The sequence below is a fragment of the Bombus flavifrons genome, chromosome 8 (assembly GCF_040668555.2).
Source record: "Bombus flavifrons isolate JBK064 chromosome 8, iyBomFlav1_principal, whole genome shotgun sequence".
Lineage (NCBI taxonomy): Eukaryota > Metazoa > Arthropoda > Insecta > Hymenoptera > Apidae > Bombus > Bombus flavifrons.
Window position 1 is genome coordinate 15,379,028 of NC_138449.1, and position 18,318 is coordinate 15,397,345.

At 40.6% G+C, this 18,318-nt stretch overlaps 3 protein-coding genes across 10 annotated transcripts in view; 2 read left to right on the top strand and 1 right to left on the bottom strand.

The window, feature by feature from the left end:
- Positions 1-13,439, bottom strand: part of LOC138182753 (cytosolic carboxypeptidase 1) — a 33,332-nt gene extending 19,893 nt beyond the window's left edge. Inside the window, exons 1-15 of one of the 8 annotated variants that reach the window (XM_069118928.1) lie at positions 12,146-12,422; positions 8,626-8,679; positions 8,087-8,231; positions 5,785-5,867; positions 5,057-5,168; positions 4,752-4,894; positions 4,538-4,682; positions 4,268-4,399; positions 3,986-4,129; positions 3,045-3,216; positions 2,618-2,684; positions 2,247-2,422; positions 1,566-2,154; positions 563-1,072; positions 16-194 (exon numbers count right to left, since the gene is read on the bottom strand). In XM_069118928.1, the coding sequence (XP_068975029.1) occupies positions 16-194; positions 563-1,072; positions 1,566-2,154; positions 2,247-2,422; positions 2,618-2,684; positions 3,045-3,216; positions 3,986-4,129; positions 4,268-4,399; positions 4,538-4,682; positions 4,752-4,894; positions 5,057-5,168; positions 5,785-5,867; positions 8,087-8,228 (2,594 nt within the window). In that variant the 5' untranslated portion in view covers positions 8,229-8,231; positions 8,626-8,679; positions 12,146-12,422. Of the gene's footprint in view, positions 1-15; positions 195-562; positions 1,073-1,565; positions 2,155-2,246; positions 2,423-2,617; positions 2,685-3,044; positions 3,217-3,985; positions 4,130-4,267; positions 4,400-4,537; positions 4,683-4,751; positions 4,895-5,056; positions 5,169-5,784; positions 5,868-8,086; positions 8,233-8,625; positions 8,717-10,204; positions 12,436-13,218 lie in introns of those variants that run through there. The other 7 variants (XM_069118927.1, XM_069118925.1, XM_069118926.1 and 4 more) reach the window with 7 other exon arrangements.
- Positions 13,440-14,423: 984 nt separating this feature from the next.
- Positions 14,424-15,867, top strand: LOC138182757 (uncharacterized). Its single transcript, XM_069118934.1, has 4 exons — positions 14,424-14,544; positions 15,098-15,262; positions 15,350-15,478; positions 15,604-15,867. Exons 1-4 carry the CDS (start codon positions 14,539-14,541, stop codon positions 15,808-15,810), a joined length of 507 nt encoding a protein of 168 aa, XP_068975035.1. The 5' UTR covers positions 14,424-14,538; the 3' UTR covers positions 15,811-15,867.
- Positions 15,868-15,951: 84 nt separating this feature from the next.
- Positions 15,952-18,305, top strand: LOC138182657 (transcriptional regulator ATRX homolog). The gene is made up of 2 exons (XM_069118686.1): positions 15,952-17,492; positions 17,976-18,305. Exons 1-2 carry the CDS (start codon positions 16,410-16,412, stop codon positions 18,303-18,305), a joined length of 1,413 nt encoding a protein of 470 aa, XP_068974787.1. The 5' UTR covers positions 15,952-16,409.
- Positions 18,306-18,318: the final 13 nt, after the last annotated feature.

An 18,318-nucleotide genomic window follows, 5' to 3' on the forward strand; every position in this document is an offset into this window, starting at 1 on the left:
TTAGAAATCACTTACCAACCGTTTACCACACCCTCGATGTTCAGCATTGGCACTATTTTGAATACGTAATCGTCTCGTAAACTCGCTACGTAAGGGTTGTTGCTCAACAGCGCCTCTAACGTACCATCCATCACCCATGAAGCATTGCTTTCACCCGGATGAACTCTCGATGTTAGAAATATCACTTTACGGTTCTGGAGAATAAAGAGGAAACGAGATGTTTCGAGATCATTCCATTGACCCTTTCACAGTGTAACATGAAAAATATAATACCATAAATTTCATATATTTTAGATGTTAATTGTACGTAACGAAACTATTAAAATCGATTGTCCGTGAAAAGTTGAAAATAGGAATTTTTATCAAAAGAAATTTTGACGACAAATATACGTCGAAATAAATATTTCCTAAGTCGTTCGTTCTGAATTCATCTTCGTTGTATCAGCCTGTCAAAGAGTTAACATTTCTATGTAATAAAATCAACGCCATTCGTCATCCATCACCTAGTAAAATATTCTTTTCGATTCTTAAATTGTATACATATTTCCTCTTCGAAGCTCACCTGTATAGGATTGCTCTTAGAATCCAAAGACGTAATAGTCAACAGAGGATTGTTGTTTCCATTTAACGTTTCGCAAAGAGTCTCCGCTCTGAAATACGTATTCGAAGGAACCCTCCTGCTCCACTTCCAAACATTAGTCATTAACAAACTGTACGTATAAGGGAAATGGTACGCCAGATAACAAACATCGTACGCATGAGGAAAGGTGACAGTGAACGACGTAGTCAGATAATTTTTCCCCTTGGTTGGACGTTGATAACAATTCCGATAGTAGCAGATATCAGCGCCTGTTCTCACCCAACCTGGCCTGCCTAACTGAGCTTCCGTCACGCTGAAGAGAATCGGTTTCATACCGAAATTGAACTGCGAGTTCGCCTTCTCGCAGTTGATGATGTTAAACGTATACGGCAGGTTCGCCTCCATGTTTGATACCTCGAAATAGAACCACTGATGCCTGGAGCCGCTGTTCACATCCGGGGTCAAGATTAGATCGTACTCTCTCGGGCCTATCTGCAAGGAAGCGGATTGGAAAGAAATGATGCAGATTTACCGCGAAACGAGAACCAACGGAAGTATCATTCTTTGAAAAATTAAATATACATCACCAGCCATAAGTACTATCGCACGTTTACACGTTACATTTCTCGGAAAATTTCAGCACGTTTCATTTTATTTGGTATTTTACGTTATAACGTACTCACACTCGTAAGTTTGAAGAGTACTAGGATATTAAGGAATACTGACTTCCTCAAGTAAATAAATATTTTATTCGTATTCTATGTTATCGAAACGCTAATTACCAATACTAATTACTAATTACTAATACCCTTATTTCTCGGAAAAAAGATTGTTCCGTAGAAAAAACGAGGCGTAGATGGCAATCGAAACTTTTGAGAAAATAAATAAGGTGTCCTAGTCGACCGATGTCCACAATAACGTCATGATACTTATGGCTGGCAGTGCAGGTAAGATTGAATAATATGAAATATTCATAGAGTTGTACCTGAATAACTTTCCTCAGATTCCCGCTCTCGAATCTGGACTCGAAGTGCAGCTGTTTGGTGTCGGAGCAACGTTTCCCTATCCTGTTCTCATCCCAGTTGCACAAATGATTATCAGCCGGTGTTCGCTCGTCGCTGTTATTAGAAGCTAAAGCGTCAAGATCATAGACTACTTCTTGAACCAAGGTGCCACCGTGAAGACCTCGTTCCACGCACGTAAGAAGTTTCGATCGACAGACCTTCCTGTCCTTGTTGTTCAAAGGCTCGTCCTTCCCGAGACCATCGCCACCGATTAGATCCGGGTAAGCCACCTTCACGAAACCTATCACGCTTTTCACTCTGCTCGCTATCACGCAATAGGCCTGTTGATCCGACAAATTCGAAGACATGTCGTTAAAGATTTTAATAGCCGTGTCGTTATTTGACGTTTGATTCTTCGTTATCCCTTCTTTTGTCGGATCCTTCGTGAACGTTTTTGTTTTGCTACTGCATATTCTCGTGTCTGCTGCATCGATCAATTTCTCCGTTGAAGACTTTGCTACGCAAACTTGGTTCTGTATGTTGCCTAATTCTTTGAAGAAAGCGCCGTATCTAAACAATCGAGAGACATACAGGTTAATTAAACTTTCTCCCAATGAAAGTTTAACCCAAAAAACTGACTGTTAAAAATATCGTCGACGTACTCAGCCAGATCCTCCTCCGATCTTTGAGAAGTGAACACACCAGCGAAGAATTTGCTCTCGTCCACTTCGTCGGCAGCATTCATATTTTTCACGTTCGTCCTTGAATTCTGACTTTCTTCTTCGTCTCCGGAATCAAGGTCACTGTACAGTCTTCCAAGAGAAGCCACGCTACAGGCCTGCGTAGAGACATTTTGCTCGTTGTAGATTACAGATGCTCGCTAAGGTTCGGTACTTAACATTTGACCTAAGACAGTTTCTTAGAAACCATTCCGGCGTCAAAAGGCAATTATACGATGTTTTATGATCCCGTGTGGCGCCTCGCAACCTTACGTTTCACTCGTTGCATCATTCTGATCGACAAAAATACGCACCTGGCTGTCGATGTCGCTGCCACTCTCGGCGCTATTCGGTCTAACGTTTGCTTCAGGTAGCACAAATCTGTGAAAGAGTTCGACATAGATTTACAAGGTTATTTAGAATCATGCTGCCTGTTGCCGGAGAATATCTGCGCGGAAATGTACACAATGCACATGACACACTGGATATTCAAGATACCCAAAGTAAAATTCTCGTTTTAATATTTAGTAAATCGATACACGAATCTCTACTTCTCTCTCAATCGCTTATCTTCTATCCATTATCGTGACAAACAACATGCTTCTTCTACTATTAATAATGGATAACGTCAGATAGTTGATCCGTTAGCCCAGATCAAGAATAAGCTACCGTCGTGAAAAAACGATTCGAGCTACGATCGAGCGTTGATCGATTTCGCGCGTCCTTGAATGTTTCGTTCACCTTGCCGGAGACATTTCGGGCACCGGCAGCTCCTTCTTCTCCAGACATTGATTGATTATTCCGCATATACGTGACAGCAACGAATCGTATGCCTTATCCTCCGGACAGTTGCTGCAAAACCGGTACAGTAGTTGCAGACCATTGTTCGTCTTGATAGCCTTTCTGCCGGCTTCTGAAACGGGCAAAAAGAAGTCCCAACGTGTAATGGCGACGTAAAACCACCGCTTGTGGATATAACGTGAACATAAATTTACATGCGATATGTTTGTTCTGCAAGAAATGGCAAATAAGTCGTAAGAAAAGATAACTAGAGCCATTCGATGTCCTAACTAAGCTATAACTAACCGGTTCAAAAATAATTACACAAGAAGAAACGACGTCTGTATACGGTGGAACTCCATTTATACGAGCTTTTGGTTATTCGGACAATCTTTCAGTTAATACACGATTAAGTTGTTAATTAAGGCCGACATAACTCTAGGATATAATAACATATTTAATTCTTTGCTTGTAAATCTTCTATCTTTTAACGCATAGTGGCATTTCTGTCGAAAACGAATTATATGTTTACGCTTGTGAAGAATATAATTGACTTATCTGGAAGTGGTTGACAGATTAAACGAATTCCCGACAATTGAACCTATTTGTCGTGAACGTAAAATGCTTATATGAACGAGAAAACATAGATAGTGGAAGATAATCTCAGTGAAGTCCTGCTATTTAAACTTCAATTTGCTCGATCGATTTAAATAAATAAAAATCTAATCTAAATGTTTTGTATTTTTACTTAGGAATAACCCAAGAACACGATGGTCGATGCTGAAAAGCGAATCATGTTGAACCATCGCGCACGACTATACGTTCTACGCCCTACAGACTCAACTTCCGGCCGGCTGTTCTCGCAATTCGCAACGCTTAAAGGTCGGCACGAATAAACTCACTTATGACGCATAAGTGCTGCAACGTGATCAAGGCGCAATTGCAAATCTTCAGTCTCATCGGGCCGTCGAATCGTTCCCATCTTTCGAAAATCCTCATCAACAGATGCACAAGGCCCACCTTCACGAATTTCGTGCAACAAAGTTCTACGAACAAAACACACATGCTCGTGTAAGTAAGTTGTATACCGGTACTCGTTTAAATTCCGGCTAATTGCTAAAGTTCAATTCGCTGATGGGATCAGCTCGCGCGTCGCTAACGATAAACGAAAATAGTCTACGTACTGCTCGTTGTGAAATATTTGAAACACTCTAACAGCAATCTGAGTTTCAGATGCGGAATGTAACCGACGCATACGAACGTTTTCTCCAGTGTGCTGGAGATCCCGTCCTTCACCAACACTTGAAGAGAGATTGCTGAAAACCAGTCGGATTTAAACAACTATAAACACGAAACGTTCGACAAGTTATAGAGATATTTCTGTGTAGAAAATATAGAAATATCTGTAAACTCTGAATTATAGAAATCTGTTCATCCAGAGACAATTTACTCACAGTTTCTGGCCAGACATTTGACAGTCAATAACAACGGTAGTAGCGTTTTGCTGTTGTTGTAATGTTGCTTGAGGAGCGTGTGAAACAATTTTATCGTATTAAGCATCTTTATCTTTGACACGAACTTCTGGTCCCTTTGGGCTATCTGTAAGTTTTATTTACAAAATTGAAAGAAGTTGAATGAGACTGTAAAGGGAAGGACGATGTATATTACCTGGCCCAAAAGCCAAAGCACCTCCTGCGTGAGCACTTCGCTCGAAATAGTGTCCGCGTGTTGCAGGTTAACTAAAAGCTTAACTAGAACTTGCGTGATTCCTAAATTGATCAGCTGCATCACTGCCATTCGGCTGCTGGATCCTGTAAAGGACAGCCAATTATCGTTTCAATTAACCGTACGTCTTCGATAGCAATTATACGATCTAGGTTTCCAAACTTTCTACAAATCTCTACGACGTCTACTGGTAGATTTTCTTCAGAAACAATAACACCAACTCGTCGAAACTTAGAAATTGCAATTACTTGTGGCACTTTTGTTCTTGTTCCCTTTGGTCTTCCCCTTCGCGACACGGGGTGATATGCATTCGTGTAATATGCTGGCGATACTGCAGTTTATCACGTGATCCTTGCAGTTCTGTAACAAAACGAACGTTATAATTCTTCTACGATTTATACTTAATGCATCTGAACTCGTTGCAATAGGAAAAGGAAACGATCGAGAGATATTCGATACGCGCAGCAGGCCATGCAGATAATTATTCCTGCGATGCGTGCGTGCGATACTTAACAGAAAATGGAACGAACGGATTTCCAGTTTTGCATGCCGCAGGAAACCCTGTCGACAAGACAGACAATGGGGACCGAGCTGGCTGATGCGACCTAACCACGCCATATCGTGCAAAATGTTAATCGTGACATGGTTATCCTCACGCTTAATTGCATCCACAAAGTGTCGATTAAATGTCGGGTTTCGCAAAAGCCAGGGCGTTCGGTCACGCCCCTTGAAAATCAGGAACGCGATTTCAAGTAAAAGTTCGCGCCCTCGTCTTTGATCTAAGCGATGATGTAACAATGCGGGTTGACAAAGTTTGGCTCTATGAGATAAAAGCTTCGAGACAGCGGTTAATCAATCCTCCGTAGATAGCGTGCGTCGTTTACGCCTCAAAAATTTATCGCACGTAAATTCTATCGAAGCGAATTTTTGCGAACGAAAATATGTTTGAACGCGAAGAGTTAAAAAAGCTACCCACCTCCAACGTTGTGATGAATATTTCCATCGCGCCGGAATTCTTGCGCCATAATTTCTCCAGCGTACGCTCACGCACCCGCCGATCTGGAAGATACCGATTCTTTAAACGTTTTAATACAATAGCTGTAATTAGAATTTTACGAAATTTCCACGAGGGAAATCAGACCGTCCGTATTCTAAGATTATTAACGAATGATCATTATATCAGTCGATTTCCTGTTAACGAAACAACAAAATACGACATACGTAAATCACAGATAAATCAATGTCCGCGACCATGAATAATCGAAGGAGCAGATGCGATACGAAGCATACTGGACATTGACAAAATACATGGCTCCTATTTCAGACTTGACACGAGGCCAATCGCGACCAATGCCATGAACACTATCCATAAAAAAGCTGGATGTTACACACTAAGCTGTTGGCCTGAGAAGATATTCAACCATTGGCTCAACATCTTCTCGATATAATCGATCGCTGTTAAATTTTTAATGTCTCCTCTAATTGAAAGCACTGCCTAATCGGAGATTGTTCGATTGAAACGTTGATAAAGCACCGTTTACGTATTTAGGAATTGCAGGTCTCGTAAGAATGTAAATAGATACTTACGTTAAACACGTGCTCGAGCGTTTAGAGAAAAAAGTCAGTTGAACGCGAGCCAGCTGAAAGAACCTAAGCAAACCAACTCGCAACCAGATTCTGCAAGTCCGTCTGCCCGTGTTATATATTTTCTCAAATAAAAAATTGCCGCAATTCTCTCTATTGAAACTACGTATCGGAAGCAACCGTGAAACGACGATGCAGAATGTCGCAATAACAAACGAAACTTTTTCCAATGGAAAGTGTCTCGTTAGCCAAACGATGATTCAGTGCAACGACACTGTTTCCACGAGCTTCCGAACGTAAAGAAATATCGATCAACGAGACGACGAGTCCTTATCAAATTGGCACGACCGCGATTCTCTCGGAGACAGTCTAACATTGTACCGTACGGTTTGGATTACGTCCAAACGATCTATCAGCATTAAAGAAAACTCTTATGTAATGGAAAGCCGGCTTTTCGAAAATAACGAGTGACGGCCAGTGTATGACGTGTGACTATGCTTGGCACACCTGTTCGCCAATCCGCGGAATCCTTATCGTCACATCCACGCAATCGTAATCGTTTAAAAAAGAAATGGCTGCACATATGTCGGTGGCGTGTGATGGAAATTCGCATAGGTGAAACTGGGTCTAGATTCATGTACTAATGAAACGCAGCGTTGATCGTTCGATAATATCGTGGCATGCATGGGAATATAATTGTGAACGCAGCGTGTTTATCTGGAATACATCGCGAAAATGCTTCATCATCGTTCCTCACGATATTGTTTTCTATTTTACTCTTCGTTATTTATGGCTTTCTGTCAATTTCTGGTGTGTTTTAGCAGAGCGATTTACCTGCGATTATAAAAGAAAAGCTTGAGAAACAAGGATGCCAGGTGAACAAAAATTCTGACATTTTTATTTAGCAACTTTTGCTCTTGTTTAATATCAACGTTTATAAGGTAGTTCAAAGTAAATGATTTTTAGCGCGGATAACGAAGGTTCTACCGTGTATTCGAAAGAGGCATTTCGAATTTAAATTCGACATCCGAGTTCTTTCGTCAAGAATATGGTAATGTTCTTTATGCATTTTTCTACTCTTTTTGACCCGATCCTTTGACACGAAGGTCGTTCGTTTTACATGGAAAGAGTTCGTGCGAACGGGAATTACCAGGCAGCCGTTTGTTAGCAACGTAAAAAGGAATTGAGGACGAAAATTCGTGAGACGGGAACGTGTCGAGTGTTGCCGCTGCTGACGAAAGGGCGTCCGTGCAAGCACCCCGTCACGGTACGAATAATAAATTGTGCAAGTTTCTGGTGATTAGCCCGATGAAATAGAAGCCAACGTTCGCGGTAAAAATAGCAATTTAGCGGCACGAGGCTCCGTCTTAAAGTGTCCAATCTGTTTCGAGTCGTTTAAAACTTTGCTACCGCATTCGAAACTCATTGCTCGGTGATCGTTCGCAATTCCGAAACGGATAACGAATAAAACGAGAAACTGGTCTACCGGAGAAACGTACTCGTTTCGAAAAAATGTTTCCCTAGAAAAAGAAAGAAAGTGCTGTCCTATTTATACGTCGTTTAAATCCGCACGAAATCTTATTGTCGAACTTGTTAACGATGCAAAAATGTAATTTCCTGCATTGTGAAAGTCGCGAAATAAAATAAAGAGAAAATAAGAGACAATAGGTACATGTATGTGTAAGCATGGTTACCTGAAGACGTGACACGAGCATGAATCTTAGCTGCGATGTGTCTGAACGTATCGGCCTCCTGTGGCTTGGACACGCAACTTCGCAGCTTCTCCAACAACGCTTCGTTTATAGCCTCGTCCGCGCTTTTGTTGCTCGGTGACATCACACTAAACCACAAACAGCCGACAATCAAAGCTCAATTATCGGTCAGAGTAAGAGAAGAGCTACGAGCGTGAAAGGATTGCAAGTCAAACAACGCGCTTTATCTTGGCAAACCGATGTCGAACATGCAATCTCGTGCTACCAAAATGCTACGCATAACAAAGCGGGGATTGCGCACAGTAGCAAGCAGAACGATGCAGATCGTACTGATCGTTTCATTTTGAAGGAAAAATATTTTAGAACCATTCGACGAATTTTTATTTTCTCACGTGTCGATCGATCGGAGAAACTTTCTCTGGGTCTGTCGTCTATTTTTATTCACACGAAATAAAATAAAACGTTGTGTCTGTTGTTCGCGTATCGACGAAAAAGAATAAAATTCGTTGTTATCATACTTAACTAATAGAACGTAGCGACTCGTCCTACTGACGTCTACAATGTCCTTCGTATATCTGCGATGTAGAAACAAAAGAATCACGGTTCTCTTTTCTATAAGAAAAAGAAAGAAAATGGGACAGGTACGCGAGAAACGTAGAGTCATTCACGGTATCATCAATCGACTGTCCATTGGCGTTGCGCCAATTTCTCGCGCGTAATGCGCATTAGTCTCCTTTCACGTACGCCACGCTGTTAGCCAATGTCACAGAAATGAAAATCGAACGTTGGAAAGCCTCGAATTCAAGGTTAATTAACACGGCCAAATAACAAGCGATGTTGGAAATAAATCGCGTGGATCGCGAAAAGAAAAAGAAAAACCGTTGTGTACTCTCGGTATCATTGTGTATCGATAATTAATTGGCGGCAATGACCAATTCTACTTCCTCTCAGAACTTCCGCCATACTTTCGATGACACGAGCTCTATCTCGAGTGTTAATCGCGATAGCAAACGCTGCACGTTTCTTGGGTCAATTATCGACAGTTTTAAAAGTGTCAGCTACAGGATGGTAAATTCAAGTTGATCGATAAGGAAGATTCGAAGGTCTGGAATCGCGAATGTTTACATTAAAAGAAAGTCAAATAGTATCGTGGAACTAGCCAGTCTTCTATGATTCTATAAGCAACAGGATTTAAATAAAGCTACGATAAAAAATACAGGCAACGAATGCATCGCAAGTTGTAATTCAATTAATAAATTGTTTGGGAAGACTCGTCGACCACCTGTATTTTTTATGACAACTATCCGTCCACGTTCGAGAAGACACATTGTACAGAGTAATTAGTTTTCTACGATATACACGGACCAATTATTGTCAACGATTTTATTGGACACTCGCGACAACATTACAATTTATTTGGCCGGAATCGTATCGCTATCCATGCCAATATTTTGCAATTAACCTTGCGAGACCAGCCAACCGGCAATGAATCGCATTCTACCGGAACGTTTCTCTATTGTTTCTATCAAACAACCATTCCTTCCTCTTTGAATAAGATGATATTTCTCAAGGAAAATTGAAACTTGCTACTAAACGATTCTCCGATGTAGTAGTAGTAGAAATAATACGTATGTGTAACGTACGGTGAATGTAGGAAGTATTCGCATAAACAACAGTCTATGAAACTCTGGTTTCTCAAGCAACCTTTATAAAATAACGAGCTTCTATATTTTTGGACATCGCTAGGACAGATATCGTACAACAAATTTCTGATAACACGTTTTTATTCCTATCCTTCGACTGTAATTTTCCATAAAGCTACAATTTGTTCGAAAACTATATTATTTAAAACTTTATTATTAGACCGATAATTTATTTCTCTTGCACGTCGATTTTACAGACATCTGACAAGACATATACACGTACGAACTCATCCTCTTATACAAATTGACCAAGGAACCATAATTCTACGAAATACTGTTTAAAACCTATCGGTACACGAATACTTCCCGCATCCATTGCACACGAACGAAAAGAAACGTGTAGCGAAGTGTGCATCGAAGCGTCTGCGAATGTGCGTTCGGAACGGGAACCGGAAACCTGACGCAGAGCGACGAGCACACGCACGAAACGCGGGGACAGGCGTTTTTGTTAGTGTGATGGCGATTTTTACTCTTCGTCCTGGGCATCCTGCGCGTCTCCGTCAGCCTCGTGGCTTCTCTCCATCGGCCACTGGTTCTCCTTGTCACACTTCTCCGATGCACTTTTCATTTCTTCCTCTCGACGAAGCTCCCCGCTCTTTTACCTCCCTTTAATCGGAAGAAAAGGCAAGAAAAGAGTCGTCGAGACGCGACACAACGAACAACGAAATAAAACAGCTGATTTATTTAATGAACGAACGTTCAAAACGATATCGATCGTTCTATTATCAAAACACGACTTCACGATGAAACTCAAACGAATTTTATTTTACTCGATGTTGTCAGTAAATAAATCTTCTATCTCTTTATTTCCTTCTTGATACGAGTTAACGAAGGGGCGAATGATTTTTTTAAAAAATAGTAACACGCAGTCACATTTTATTCTCCAGACTCGAAGATGTCCAGTGATTTGAACCAGGTATTGCAGAAAGGAACAAGGACTCCGGCCAATGTTTTCCGTGAAATTCGCGAAACGATCCACGCGCTTTGCCACTCCGAGGCGGTTTGACGTTTCGCGCTGCCAAAACTATGTTTAAAAGCATAGCACGCACGCACGAGGCGGCTCTATTTATAGTGACGACCGCTTTCCGAAAACCGCGCCCCTTTTCTCATATTTTCGATTTCACCCTCCTCGATCGCACCCCTCGATCATTAAGCGGCGCATCATCGAACCTCGTGTCCTGAAGCGTGGAACAAAACACGTTTCTACACGGTCATCGCAGACAATTAAACGAAACTCCGGTAAATAATAACGTTTTATTGCTGATTCATTGAGATTCGATAGATTCACTTCACTTTTATACGCACGTTGCAATTCATAAAAATGCGAAGAATACAAAATTCGCTAAATTGTGTAATTCACTTTGTTGTGTAAATTGAAATGGAGAATATTTTCGGGATTTTTTCAAGGAGATCACAGCGAGCATTGTTTCGAAATCGGCGGATTTCAACGCGCACATAATATGTGGAAAGAGGGTTTGCAGATGACGCGACGATGAAAGATGGCAGGAACGAAATTTGCTTGCCAAAAGATGGATAATGTCTCCAAGCTTCCATCAGTGTTTTGTGAAGATCATCAGTTTATTAAGACGTGAGACAGTAAATTATGAGCAGCAGGTGACTTTGTACTTTGAGAAGCGAAGTATTTACGGCGCAAGTATATCGGAACGATACAAGAAAATTTTCAAACGCGATCGAAGATCCTTAAATAAATCGGTATAATACGCATGAAGACGAAGTCACCGAAAATAATTATGAACAAGTTTCTCGCAATTTCGTGGAGATATTTCCCGGCGACCACAGCGAAGATCTGCTTGTCTGGCGAATTTTCATATCGGGCTAAAGTCTGTCGAAATCAAGTACATCTACCGTAAATTCTATCACTTAAAATCCAACGATGACAAAACGAATAGAAAACACGAAGAAGCACAAATACAGTTCGATGATTCGATAGACAATTCATTGACCTAACCTTTTACCCTCTCGAAACTAACCTTTACCTGTTAGAAACAAACCGTTAGAAACTTATTTTTTCCTTTTCACGATCTCGAATCTAATAAATCTACGACGACACAAAAAGATCGACACGAAAATTCTCGACAAAATGCCACTGTTCGTCGTCGAGAGCAAAAATCCTTTGAAAAACAGCTGGTCAAGAGTAGCATCGTGCAACGACACCGTTGGGTTATTAATAGTATGTAATTCCAGCGAACTCACGCTCGACGAGAAAACCGGGAAAAACCAAGGAAACGAAGGAAACAAAAGCGGAAAACCAGAAGAGGAGGCAGACGATTGGAGGAAGAGTCGGCGAGGGTAATCTTTGTCGACGAGCAACACGCACGATTTAACACGCAGCAAGGTGGCCGTTGGTCGAGAAAACGGCTCGGTGCTTTAACCTCGCCTTCGAACACGATTCGAAGAACCACCGGCAACGAAGGGGTTGCCACCGATGATGGTGGTTGCCGAACGACCGTTACGGAAGCTGACGCGAAAGCAGGTGTATGCGGCACTTGTTGATAAACACGATAGCTCCCGCGGATTGATTAGTGCCCGTGCGAACTTCCACGAGCGCAGTCGACGCCTCACGAGCTTCTCTTCCTATCGATTTCCGAAAAGGCGCTTTCGTTCAAACTGGTCCATCAGCTGCTCCCTCGTGGTTCGCGCCGACATCTTTTTAATACTTAAAATATTTCTATATATCTGTTCTTAGTCGTGTATTTTTATAGGATTTCGTTATCGGTTGAGTAATTTAGATGAAACGAGAATTTTCATAAAGTATTATTAAAGATGTCCGAGTTTTTATGTCACTTTAGGTTCTTATACTTATTACTTGCGTTCGTATTTATATTTATTTTTCTTAACGATTGCATCGAAGCTAATTTTTATTGCTGAACTGCGGAAATTTATAGAAATTCGTATTTCTATAAGGACCGCTAAAAATATAAGATTTAGGAAGAGACTTTCATAACAAATATTTCGACGTTTTATATACTTCCACAGATTATGTGCATTTTATATACTTTTGCGCCATTGAATTATTCATGAATGTATAAAAATCGACAGTTTATCGCAGTATCGTTTGAATAACATATCAATCTGTCAAATTTTATTTCTGTTTACTTGACGTTGGCGCGATCAAAGCATTCACAAAAATCGTTCTCAGCGATATATTAGCCATATCTTTACAATACGTGTTTTAATTACAAAGCGTGTCGTTTTTATTGCTACACGGAGTCGTCGCTTTAAGCTACTCGAATAAATAAAATAAACGCTGTGTGACTGAAGGACGTCTATCGTGCGACAGATTGCATTTAACGATTTCGAATAAACGTTTCGATCGATTGAAACGTATGAAACGCCTGTTTTAAATAATGTAACCTATCGAAGCATGACTTTTAGATGGACAATACGTACCTCGAAACGTCAGCGTAACATTTATCCTCGTCGTGTTTACTCCCTTGATTGTCAATGCTGCACTTCTCGCTTCTGAGCCTCACCATCGGAAGTTGTCTTTTGCATTTTCGGCTAACCACTCTCGAGAGCCATCCTTCGGGAGCCATACTAGGACCGAGTCACGGTGAAGTCAAGCACTTCCGATTTCGCAAGTTCCGTCGAACGACCATGATTAAGCGATGATGAATCCCAACTCACTCCACGATTTTCCTAACGAAATTGTCACGCGTAATTAGGAAACGAGGTTACTTGCAAACTTTAACGAAAATGTCAAAAATTCTTTCCGCACGAATACCATGAAGTGCATCTCGAATTTCACGTCGACGTATAATTATCGCTTTCTCGCTTTAAATAACGTACCACGTTACGTACATGCTTTCTCAGAGACTTTGATTTTCATTAATTATATTTTTAATTATACCGTAATCAGTCGAATTTATGTATTGCGAGTATCGAGTTCGCGCATAACCTTGGGAAGAAATTCGATGCGATGATCGAAATGGAAGAAACGAAACGGTGACGGACACGGGAACATTAGAAATGTAAATTCGGGTGTCAAAGTCGCCAGGCCACACCCTTCATTCATATTCTAAACGGCAATTTGCCAACGTTAACCGGTTCATGTATGACTATCCTTGCACGATCTCGTCTTAGTCCTTCTAATCGAAACAGTAAATAAACCTCGAGTTACAATACATCCTGTGCTCGATGTATGCATGTACCATATAGAAACCTGTTACCAAACGTGATACGTTTCAATAAATTCGCTATTTCCGTTTGTAGCTTTCAGGCATGTTATTCATAAGTTCGTACCTTAACCTCGATAAAACAACGTTGTCATAACTCTACCTACCCTAATGACAAACACGTGAAACACACGCGAGATCATTTCGTGGAAAATGAGATTTTCTCAAGATTTGGTCAGATCTTGCATTGTCCTGAGTTATTTGGCGGGCTAACTAACATAGATCGTTCGTAGCGTCGTATTAATCGTTTCATCGTGGATCCTCAGGCAACGTCGAAAATATTTCGATCATTATGGAGCGCTTACGTCGTCGAAAAAAAGAATCACGAGCAAGTATCCCGTTGATCGTGACGAAGGACCGAGGAGAAACGACAGAAGAGCTATGCGTAGGAGCAAAGGAAAAAAACAATCACGGATGATATTCGACAGGGTGGGGGAGTTTGCTCTCCATGAAGAATATATAAATCGCGGGTAGGGCTGAAATTCCGGTTAGTACAGATAGTTTCGCAAGCCTATCGCGAAGCTGTGATCACACTATGCAGGTGAGTCTATTTCTGATCGTTCGTTTAAATATCGTTTCTCCAACTTTCCAACTTGAGGCACGCCTACTTTACTTTTCCAAGTTTCCATTATGAACAGTTTCTTATTATTTGTATTTCGGTAAACGGGTACGACGACAAATAGAATATTTCGTACGATATATTCTTATTCTTTCGTTCGTATCAAATAAATTTAAGACCAAAAGGGTTGGAAATGATGATAACACCAGTGGCAGAGGAGATCCACTGTTTTTATGAATAATTCTCAAGACGCAACTAACCGTTACATCTGCGGAAAAAAATCAGTTTCCGCGTTGCCTGTGAATCAGAATCATTGATATGCGGGCCACGCGATGCTGCGCATCGAGCCAAAGCTCGTATTATCAAAAGCGTCGGACGAGCTGCTTCTTTATTCGACACAGGATTCGTACGATCAATCTGCAGCTAACTACCGCATTGTTTCTCGTGTCACACGATTCGATATATCATTCTATAAGTAGAAGAAACAATCGTTCTTTTTGAATTCGTCAGAATTTTTTCACCATCGTTTTTCAAGGTCTACGCCACGTTGCTTGCCTTCGCTGTAATCCTGGTCGTATCGACAGAGTCGAAACCAATCGGACTAAACTTGTACGTCAACGATCATCAAAACCCTTCTGAAGTGATCAGCGTATATCCGCAACTTCTGCAATACCAGAACTCTCCGTTTTACTATCAAAATGTAACGTGTCTCTTAAAACTTTGTAAAATTTCACCATTTTTTCTTTATTTCTATAGATTCTTTTTTATCGCTGCTTTGTTTCTATAGGTTCCCGTAGACGTGAATGGTATTCCAGCTGCTGTCATCGCTTATGGAAAGCCTTCGGTCTCCCATTTGCCTGCTTATAACATTTATTACAGCACCCCTGTACATGACTTCCGGTTTCCACTGAATCCGGTAAAAACTACAATTGTTTGACCGTTTGATATCTCAATTTCTGTAGAAAATCAATTTTTTCAACAATAACAGCTTCGTGCGTGCGTTGGATATTGAAAAAGTATGATCCATTTGATTTTTCATAGGTATATCCGCTGTTAAAACCTATTCAACCGGGAGAACCGCCTAAACCAAGCCCACCATCGACAACCACTATGAAACCAGAGGATGAAAGCACCGAGGATGGCATCGAAAAATTGGACACGAAGGTTGAACCAGAAAAAGAAATGAAGAAATCGAACGAGAGCGGAGAAGACATCGACGATGACAGCATTACCATTGAGTCGATATAAACTGCCGTGTATTACGTTTCACGCTTCATGCTAATTAAATAAAATATTTACACCTTTGCCCGTTACTTCCTTGTACTTACACGTTCATTTAGAAATTTAATGATTCAAGTTTCTGAGCTACGTACAGCGATCAAAACTTATATCCAATCATCTGCTAACATTAATATGAAATTAACGCTACAAATATTAATAATAACATTCTTCACCTTCATCAAATTTTGAGCCAACAAGCTACTAACGTAGCAGAATTCTTAGCTAGCTGCTCCTTAAATTCTTCGATTCTATGGAATAGTAATTTTGTGGTAATTTAATAGTAATTTAAATCTGCCGGCCGTGTTTAACAAAATATGTTCACGTTGAGGATAAAAGCTAATGAACACGATAGGATAAAAGCTAATGAACGTTTTGCATCATTGGCGCCACGATCATAGGGTAGTCTCGTCGGAAGATAATCAATTAGTCTGCTTTCATCGGTTTGCGATAAATTTTATAAACATATTGTTATAATTAGATATTATGTTTGAGAAATCGAAACAATCGCGCGTCCAGCAACAGAAAGGTCTCTCACCCCACGAACGGTAGATAAACTGAGGTCAAAGATGCGAAACGCTCTTCGGATTCCTTCATTTGCTTCGTTGGTGCTAGGATCGTTCGCATCGATCGCGAATATGACTGCGAAAACTGTTTGGTTGGTCGGTGCTCTGACGTTGACGCTTTTTGTGATTATCGAGTCGTCTACGTTCAAAGAGACGAAAATTACGGAAGGAGACTATCAGGGTTTAAAAACGTACGACGTTAAGGGAAAAGAAAAGAAATTAAAGCTGTGGAGATTCATGCTTATTAGTAGAAAGGACGCTGGTGAAGACGTCGAAACAAAGATTAAACCGATTTTCAAGAAATACAAGATCACTCGGCTGCGGGTGGAGCCCTTTGGCAAGGAACAGTCCATCGAGAATGGGGAACATCTTTTAATCGGAGATAAAAGTGACGAAACGCACAAGGACAGAGTAAAAAGAAACGCGACTGCGTTGACTGAGTTCAAAGGCGCGAAGAAAAGCCATAAAAAGTTGAAGCTGGCTCACGTTCAGGCTGGTTACAAGAATTGGAAGAATAAAGAACGGTCGAGCGATTCGAACGACGATAAACCCGTGGACAAGACAAAGAAAATCAGTCGACGTTACGTGAATTATTTCCCGAATAATAAAACAAATAGATCGAAACGTTACGCGCTGACTAAGGTTTCGAAGGATGATAGATCGGAATATTACGCGCAAAGGAAAGCGGTTATGGACAGATTTCACGCTCGTCAAAGAGAAATTGCGAACAGGTACGCGAAGAAAACGTCCACGACTCCGAAGTATATGTATAAATACGATTTGGAGAAGAAAAACAACGTATCTTTGTCTTTATCCGCGAAGATCCCGATAAATAATATCAATAAAAGCGAACACGCAGTCAATAAGGCGAATAACAGTCTGGAGACCAGTACCTCCACTTCTTCTACGACACCGATTCGAGAACAAATCATAGAAACAACGACAACAGCCTATCGTATTAACCGATCAAACCAATTTCAAACTACAGAAAATTCGCTAGAACGGGATGTCGAAGAGGACTACGACGAAGACTCTGACTATCTGGAAGATAACAATGACTATCAGAAGTCTAACGACTCGAAACTAGTAAGTTATGCAATGCATGTATTTATCAAAATTTTATATATTATGCTACAAAGATTTAACAGGCTAAACTTAACATGCTTAATATCCTATGCAAATAAACTATAAAAAAAAAGGGAATAAAAAATTATGAGTAAATGTCTATCGTATGGTAGAGCTCAATTTATCTGAACTCACAATGCAGGAACAAACAATTGGTACAATGGGAATTCACACATATTTTCTTACTAATTTTTCTTACCTATTACATTTCGTTCTCTATGAAACAGAGTTGAGGTTCACACAAGCGAATCACGAAAACTTGGATTTGCTTTTACCGAATACGAAACGACACCTGAACAGGTGAGATGTTGCTAGATAATGAAATTATTATGTCCAAGAAATTGGACATTGGTTAACATTTTGTTCCGATAAATGGGATTCAGGTAAACGGAGTTTTACTGTATTTCTACAAATTCCTAATCGAACAATGAAAAATGTGTTCAGGACGATGACAAAAGCGACGCGAAATGGGGTAATTGTACTGGTAGTTTAGTATATCAGCATAACATAATCATCAGTGTACGCCAAGCGTTACAAGCTGTCGCGGATATAACTACGTCGGTGGATGGACATCTTTGCGTTACATGCATCAGAGTGGAATCATTGAATCGTAACAAGAGCGTCACGGTGAAACTGGAAGTGAATCGTAGAAAGGACGGCAGCATTATCAACGCGAAGCTCAAGTTCAACGACTTCCATCTCGAGCAATTATCATATTCCGTGAGGATGTGGGCCGTCGACAAAATAGAAAACAGTTGCAGCTTCGTACCGTAATTTTATATTAAAA

Bases quoted from the DNA above. Each gene is read 5' to 3' on its own strand.
- LOC138182657 (XM_069118686.1), top strand. From the start codon at position 16,410: ATGCGAAACGCTCTTCGGATTCCTTCATTTGCTTCGTTGGTGCTAGGA. The intron at 17,493-17,975 runs GTAAGTTATGCA...AAATGTGTTCAG, and splicing joins AGTCTAACGACTCGAAACTA to GACGATGACAAAAGCGACGC.
- LOC138182757 (XM_069118934.1), top strand. The intron at 15,263-15,349 runs GTAACGTGTCTC...TTGTTTCTATAG, and splicing joins CTCCGTTTTACTATCAAAAT to GTTCCCGTAGACGTGAATGG. The intron at 15,479-15,603 runs GTAAAAACTACA...GATTTTTCATAG, and splicing joins TCCGGTTTCCACTGAATCCG to GTATATCCGCTGTTAAAACC.